The sequence below is a fragment of the Rhipicephalus sanguineus genome, chromosome 3 (assembly GCF_013339695.2).
Source record: "Rhipicephalus sanguineus isolate Rsan-2018 chromosome 3, BIME_Rsan_1.4, whole genome shotgun sequence".
In the NCBI taxonomy this organism is placed as follows: Eukaryota; Metazoa; Arthropoda; class Arachnida; order Ixodida; family Ixodidae; genus Rhipicephalus; species Rhipicephalus sanguineus.
Window position 1 is genome coordinate 91602008 of NC_051178.1, and position 7187 is coordinate 91609194.

General features: G+C 42.4%; 1 protein-coding gene across 1 annotated transcript; it reads right to left on the reverse strand.

The window, feature by feature from the left end:
- Positions 1-2638: 2638 nt before the first annotated feature.
- Positions 2639-7187, reverse strand: LOC119385033 (uncharacterized). Its single transcript, XM_049414056.1, has 3 exons — positions 7139-7187; positions 5454-5513; positions 2639-2918 (listed from the first exon to the last, which is right to left on the reverse strand). Exons 1-3 carry the CDS (start codon positions 7185-7187, stop codon positions 2644-2646), a joined length of 384 nt encoding a protein of 127 aa, XP_049270013.1. The 3' UTR covers positions 2639-2643.

A 7187-nucleotide genomic window follows, 5' to 3' on the forward strand; every position in this document is an offset into this window, starting at 1 on the left:
TCACCCTTTCCATCGGTGGGATCCAAACCCACAACCTTCGAATTCGAAGATTGGGGAAATGAAAGCGAGAAACGGAAGCGGGCCATTCCGCTGGTAGGCAGCGGCCCTTCTAACTTTCATTCTAGGCACACGCATATGTTCACAAAACACATCCATTCCTCAACATCGTCGCTGCTTACAATTCGAACACCAACGGCGACGCCGGGTCCCGGTAACGTGACAAGCCGACGTTGATGGCTGTTAATTCTTTATTTTTCTTGCATCAGTGCCACGCCTACGAGAAAATTGTTCGTGAATGGACGTATTCTGCTGCCTCTATGCCATTTAATTTAGAAAAGAAGGTCAAGGAGTAATTCCACTCTGCGATGGTGGATAGCCAGCGATGCTGGTAAGTAGACGACTCGGTGTTGACAGAGTGTTTCGAACCTTAGCCGATCGCGCACTCTGCAACTCATTCCCGAATGTCTGCCCAGGTAGTGCCTTTTAAATTTAGCGAGTGTTCCTTTAAAATTTTCAATTTAAGCAGCATGCGGCTCTTTGCCGCGGCATGCATCGTCTTATCTGGCCTGATGTGTGTGTTTCGAGTTGCGTGCACGATAGTAATCGACGTTTGCCGCCCGTATGGTGCCTTCATCACTTTTAGTGGACCAATGGTAAGTAGTGGCGTTTGCCCAATGTCTGCAGCTGATATTTGCGCGAGGAGTTTTCACGAAAACGGATAAATGGACAAATACCCTAATTTTGTACAGTTTCCCTCGAAGCGAGACGTCGCCGTAGTAATGAGTTATATCTAATCTCCTTAAAGAACCTTTTCTGCCCGCGCCGCCCCGCCGGAGCCGCGGGGCCGTCCTGTTGAGAAACAATATGCTAAGGGAGGAAACTATAGACGAAAGATCCCAACCGATTGCCCCACCACTGTCGCCCAGTCAAGGCCACCGACAACTGAATGGTGACTGTCGGTAAAAAAAAAAAAAAAAAGAGGGGGCGAGACGAACACTTGGTTAGCGAGTAAGTCGTTGTACATGCACTTCCACGAACACCAGCCTGTCCCGTGGGCGGCTTTTCATACACGCCGTCCACATTAAAGGTACCGCCACCTTAACACACACAGAACGCAATGCTTCCAAAGATATAAGCATTGACGACGCCACTTGCACGGCGCAGTGGCCCCTGGAAATTTCTCCGGCTTTTGTTTCTCTTTTTCTCTCCCCCCCCTTCTTCTCCTCCCCGTATGTCTTTCTTGCTTCCTTTCTCGTTTTTTGTACAAGACTGCATAAATATGAGTGCAAGCAACATGTACCTTCATTCCTGATGAAGGCCAGCCTCTGGCCGAAACTGTCGAAATAAACACTTCCGTTGTTACTGTTACTCACGGAGGATCCACTTCACTGTTTGCAACGCTACGGCCACTTTCGCCACCATGCCTGCTCATATATATATACATACATACATATATATATATATATACATATATATATATATATATATATATATATATATATATATATATATATATATATATATATATATATATATATATATATATATATATATATATATATATATATATATATATATATATATATATATATATATATATATATCTTTAGTTTATTATTTTTTAATCCTAACAACTATGTGGAAAGGGGTAGCTGTCACTAAGCAATGGTGAACACAACTCCTTCATTTATTTTCTGTTTCAATTAAACAAACCATTTAGTAGCGGTGCTCGCCTAACTTCCGTCCTATATAAATCGCGTTCAGATGTTCCATCCCCTCGCCTTAAAAATTTTGAGCACACAGGGCAGTTCAGTTAATTTTTCTTTTTCTTTCTCTTTAGAGAAACCTATTCTATGGAGGCACACGCAACTATGCAGCTCGCGCAGGAACATACTTGCGTAGCCAGGGGGGTGGGGGGCGGGGTCGTCCTCTCTTTTCGATTTTTTTATTTTGCTTGTACATATACAAACGCACACATAAAAACAGACGCACGAACATAGATAAAGGGTGGTTTAACCCTTTTTCTACGCTTCAAGGAGGCTTTTGGAAATCCCAAAGCGGCAAGGGGCTTTTCGCCGAAAGGACTTCTTCAATTATGCCTTTTGAACCGACCGCCTGTATCCACTAATTTGAAAGCGAACTGATTTATTATCTGAATTATGATCTCAATTGATATCTTTAGTCCTCCTAAAATGTGCGCCCTTATAGGAGCAGCAATTATCAAGGAAACAAGCACATGTTGCAGCTCCCTTATTTTTCAGGATTTTCGAACACATTTCTTCCAACAGGGCGTATATTCGCCTGCCAAATACAGTTAGCATATGCGAAATGATTGAGGAAGGTTAAATACAGCGGGATGGAAAAGTGATCTCTTCTGTTGAAAAAAAAGCGGTATACTTCAACAGTGATTGAGAAAACAGTTCAATCGCTCACCCATTCTGCACGAAATCATAAACTGAGCCGTAGTCGCAAAATATGTCAGTCTTACTGCAGCATATTTCCGGCTATATGTTGCACACAATAGAGTGATGACACACTGTTTTACACGGCACAGATTAACCTGACGCCACATGAACACGCGGCGGCGGCGAGGCTTCTGCAATGAACCCCTATGTTTACGTAATAAGAGTGAGAATATCTTTATTAGCCTTCACGCTTGGCTTGGTTCTTTTCCACGACGTGCTTTACTCCGGCGGATAATATTCCTGTGCCGAGTCCAATAGCGATTGCCTTCACAATAAGCATAATAAGGTACTCCTCGGTGCCTTCCTCTGGTTCTCCGGCGATGCTTAGAGCTTTCAGGGCATCCAGCACACTGTCTTTTTCCTCAGCCGATTTGAATGAAATGTCACCTTGCAGAATCTTGCCGAGTGTTTCGACGCTTTTTCCCGCTTTCTTCAGCAACACTGGGTTCAAATCTGCAAATAAATCAAGAGCAGCATTTTAATATTTACTGCTCAGTGCATTGCGGTCTTTGCGTCTCCATCGAAATACTCTCATCTTCTCGGCCGATTGATGCTGTTAAAATGGTCGAATACCTTCTCTTCCTTGTAACTTCGCGAAAAACCCAATGTAGTGAGTCATTTAGTCGTTTACTAGAGGAATGTATAGCATTTCTCTAACTCTAATACGTTGCTGAGAGCAAAACACATCGCAAGCAAGAATTCTACAAAATACGAATAATGAAACCAAATGTAAGGCTCTTGAGAGCATACGGTAAAGTAAACAAAAAAACATAGACCGCACATTGCAGCTCAAAACACAGCGTCGTAGGCAAAAAAATTTAACAATAAGAGCAATAGAATGCAAGCCGCGACTGAATTCAAATCAATAACAAAGCAACGTGGAACGAACCATAATTCGACATAACTGATTTCACGTTCAGCTTTTGCTTACAATAATTGAAAATGGTTTTGTCTCTCGAAAAAGCATCTTTACGTCATTCCAGCAATTTCGCATGCTGATTTTCTCGTAGACCAATGGAGTACTACTACAGAAAAAAAAGTCACAGTTTCGCCGCAACGGCGAAGCAATGAATGCGATAGCAATAAATTGGAATGTAACGCGAAGAACGGAAAGCAGCTCGAAATTGCCAGCGCGTCGCTCGAGCCCAAAGGATGCACGAAAAGAACGCACACAGGACGAGCGCGAACTATCATGCGTCACAGCTCGACACTGGAAGCGCACTGCTCAAACATAAAGCAGGACGCACGAAACGAACGAACAGGTACACACAGGACGAGCGCGAACGAACTGTACCAGTCGTTACTTATTTCCGTTTGAACAACGCGCCTCTTTCGCAAACGCAGCCGCTGCAGCGTCGAAGCGACCTTCGTACGCTCTGTCACTTCAGCGCAGACATCGCCGGGAGAGCACAAGACATACAACCCCCCGCTCCCCCGCCAGCCGCCCCCTTCTTTCCTCAAGATAAGCGCACGAAGGCGACCACGTTCGCAGGAACGGGGTCACGATCTTTAAAGCGCGCCACGCGCGGACATCGCGCCATCTACGTGGTAACTCAGAAAGGATACTGATGTAAGAGGGGTATATAAACAAGACGAGCGCGAACTAATTGTGACAGTTGCTACTTATTTCTGTTTGAACAGCGCGCTCCTTTCGCAAACGCGGCCGCTGCAGCGAGCGAAGCGAAGCACCCCACCGGCCGCCCCTTCTTTCCTTGAGATAAGCGCACGAAAGCGACGACGCCCTGTAAAGCGAACAGCAACGGCGTCCGCAGGGGCGGGGCGACGATCTTTAAAGCGCGCGCGCACGTCGCGCCATCTATGTGGCCACTAAGAAAGCATCCTGAATTACATGGCGTATATAAATGGCTCGCCGTTAGCAGGCTGAAAGACTGTGCTGTCGTGGCCTAACGTCTAACGCGGCGGGCTGCAAAGCGAGAGGTCGCCCGTTCGATTCCGCGCGTCGTGAAGAATTTCTGAATTATTTTTCTTGGTGGCTTTTCTATATATATATATATATATATATATATATATATATATATATATATATATACATATACGGTGAATGACGGCGGCCACCGACGGCAAAAATCAGCCGAGACTGTCCATATAATTGCTATCGCAATAAAAAGCAATTCCCGCGGTACGCACAGCCCTGAGTGAGTGTCGCCTCATAGAGTTAAATTAAACGATAATACCTAAGCTAAGTTAGCGTGGTAAGAGATCGCTCTTCAGCATGCGTCAAGAACTGAAGTTCCAGTTGGTCTTATTAACAGCTTCGAGTATCCGCATTATGCCACACAATTATCCATGTTTACGACTGCTCGAAAATAACGCCTCCAATCTGGCCACCTTCCCATCTGGTCATGTTGCGTTCAACAGATCACTTTTTCGTGCAAGACGTAATACAGTTTACTAACAGATGACTGTTTGTTTGTTTTGATGAAGGCTGTAAATATCTGTAAAACGAACAGCTAGAGTCTATAAAACCTACAATTCTTTAACTATATGCCCTAAGATCACAAGTATTGATGCACACCGTTCCAAGCCATACCTTTTTGTGTTAAGGATCGGGAAATCAGCATTCATGTCGTACGTCACGATGAAACCATAGATAGCTGTTACAGAACTGCTTTTAATTATTATAAAAAATAAATTCGGTATTATGTGTTGGCATTACGCTTTATGCGCATTGGCGGACTTGTTTTTCCTTCCCTTGTTATTTCTAATATGAGGGAAGAAAAGCGGTACAGCAGTAAATTGTCTGACAGACTCAACAAATTTAGGTTCATTATTCCGATCTTGTCCCGTTTTCTTTTGTTTTGTTTGTAGTGTCGTGCACTCAGTTATAAGTTAAATTCATAATAAACATTGCTATCCCCTTTTCACTTGTAACACCGCCCGATCCCCTCCACCGGAACACTCTGTTTAACTTCCACCGTTTCTCTTACACCACTAAAGTCATGATTGCAAACGTTACTCATTCCATACCTTTTGCAAGCTTTTCCCCTTCAATTCCTCCAGCTTCTTGGCTGTAAAGAAAGTTAAACACTTTCAATGTGAACACTCTTAATTGCTTTTTTTAAGACTAGTTTTGTCAGTTTCAAATCGTCTGCAAATATGACAAAGTAGAAATATAAAACGTATTTCACAGGTTGTCTATTGGAGATCTTCAATAATAGACGGTGGTAACAAGCGCACATTTATTTTAGTAACTTTAGTGATATTTTGCAAGCAATAATTGAGACCTCTTTATTCAATTTTTTTCTTTTATAGAAGTAACACGTACATACACATTAGTAACAGAGACATCAGAAAAACATGTCGAAACGAAGCGAATAAATTCATAATGAAGTGGCATTCCTAGGGAAGGCAGGAAACGTGAGAGCGGTCTCATGGAAATGATTATTAGTTAAAAGTGCAATGTACCACATCTTGCGGCGTTCACACATACCATCTCAATTATTGGTTCGCAACACGGAGCTAATATCAAGGAGAAGAGGAGAATCACACGAACGCAGCGCTAACTGTGCTGGTTATATGCACTGTGTTGAAAATTATGGATTACCAGTGCGCCTAACGTTCAGTTCATTTATTTAATTGGGACTTTGTTTGACATGGATAACTTCCATCTTTTCTAGTAAAACGGTTTCAATCACAATACATAGTCATGGGCCTATATTGTTACATAAACAAGAGAGACTTTGTTATGCGTTATTAGAAAAAGGCTTCAACAAAACATGAAACCCAAAGCTCACTTACATTATGGCAGCATCTGGAAGGGTTGGGAACGATGGGATGAAAAAGAAGTAAAATAATCAGTAAGAACATCAGCTTCCAGCATCGTGTCGAACATTATGTTCAGCGCACTAATGCTCATTAGGCTGCGACGATTGCCATTTTTATATCTGTTCATATTTGTTACGAATGTTACATCCTACACGCGAACCAACAAAACTGACTGGAAGACAATTGTGTGGCTTTACATATATTCTGCAATGTATTTCCAGGAACACGCACTCGATGTATACAAAAAAATGGCGCTTTCATTCTCTATGACATATAGTTATCACGCCATGAATCCCACCTTCGCACCTTTAGTTGCAACTTTAGACTAACTGGCTTCAAGGCTAAGAACCTCAATTAAGGGAAATTGTTCATTTTTAGTTCAATGCATCCGGAGTTATTCATGTTTCTGCACTAGGAATACCGCATTTCTTCCAGCGCTTGTTTCTTCATTTCAGAGATGTGCTGCAGAAACGGTATCTCAATTTGAATATGTTTCATCTTGGACCTTTAAAAAAATCAAGACATGGTATATCTTGACAACATTATTTAACACCCAAATGAGAGATTTATTGATATTTAGCTCCAAATGTGCAGATGTAAATGTAAGCTTTAGTGAACTCCGACTTTCTTTTTCTACATGTTTGCACATAGCTAACATGATGTTTTTTGGGGAAAAAACGATTGCACTGAACACATTATAGCATCTATTGCTTTCTCATCTTCGCCTAAATAATTAAGGTCAGAAAACAACAAACATGATTCATTTCCTGATCTACACCATTGATAAACATTTGCTGCGAGAAATGGCCCTAGAAGATCAACGATGCCCACATTAAGAATCAGGTTTGCTCTGCGTGACACCAATGCAGACAAAATGACAAACTCACCAAAAGATGTAGTTACAGCCAGCAGAACGAGGAAAATGAAGACCTTCAT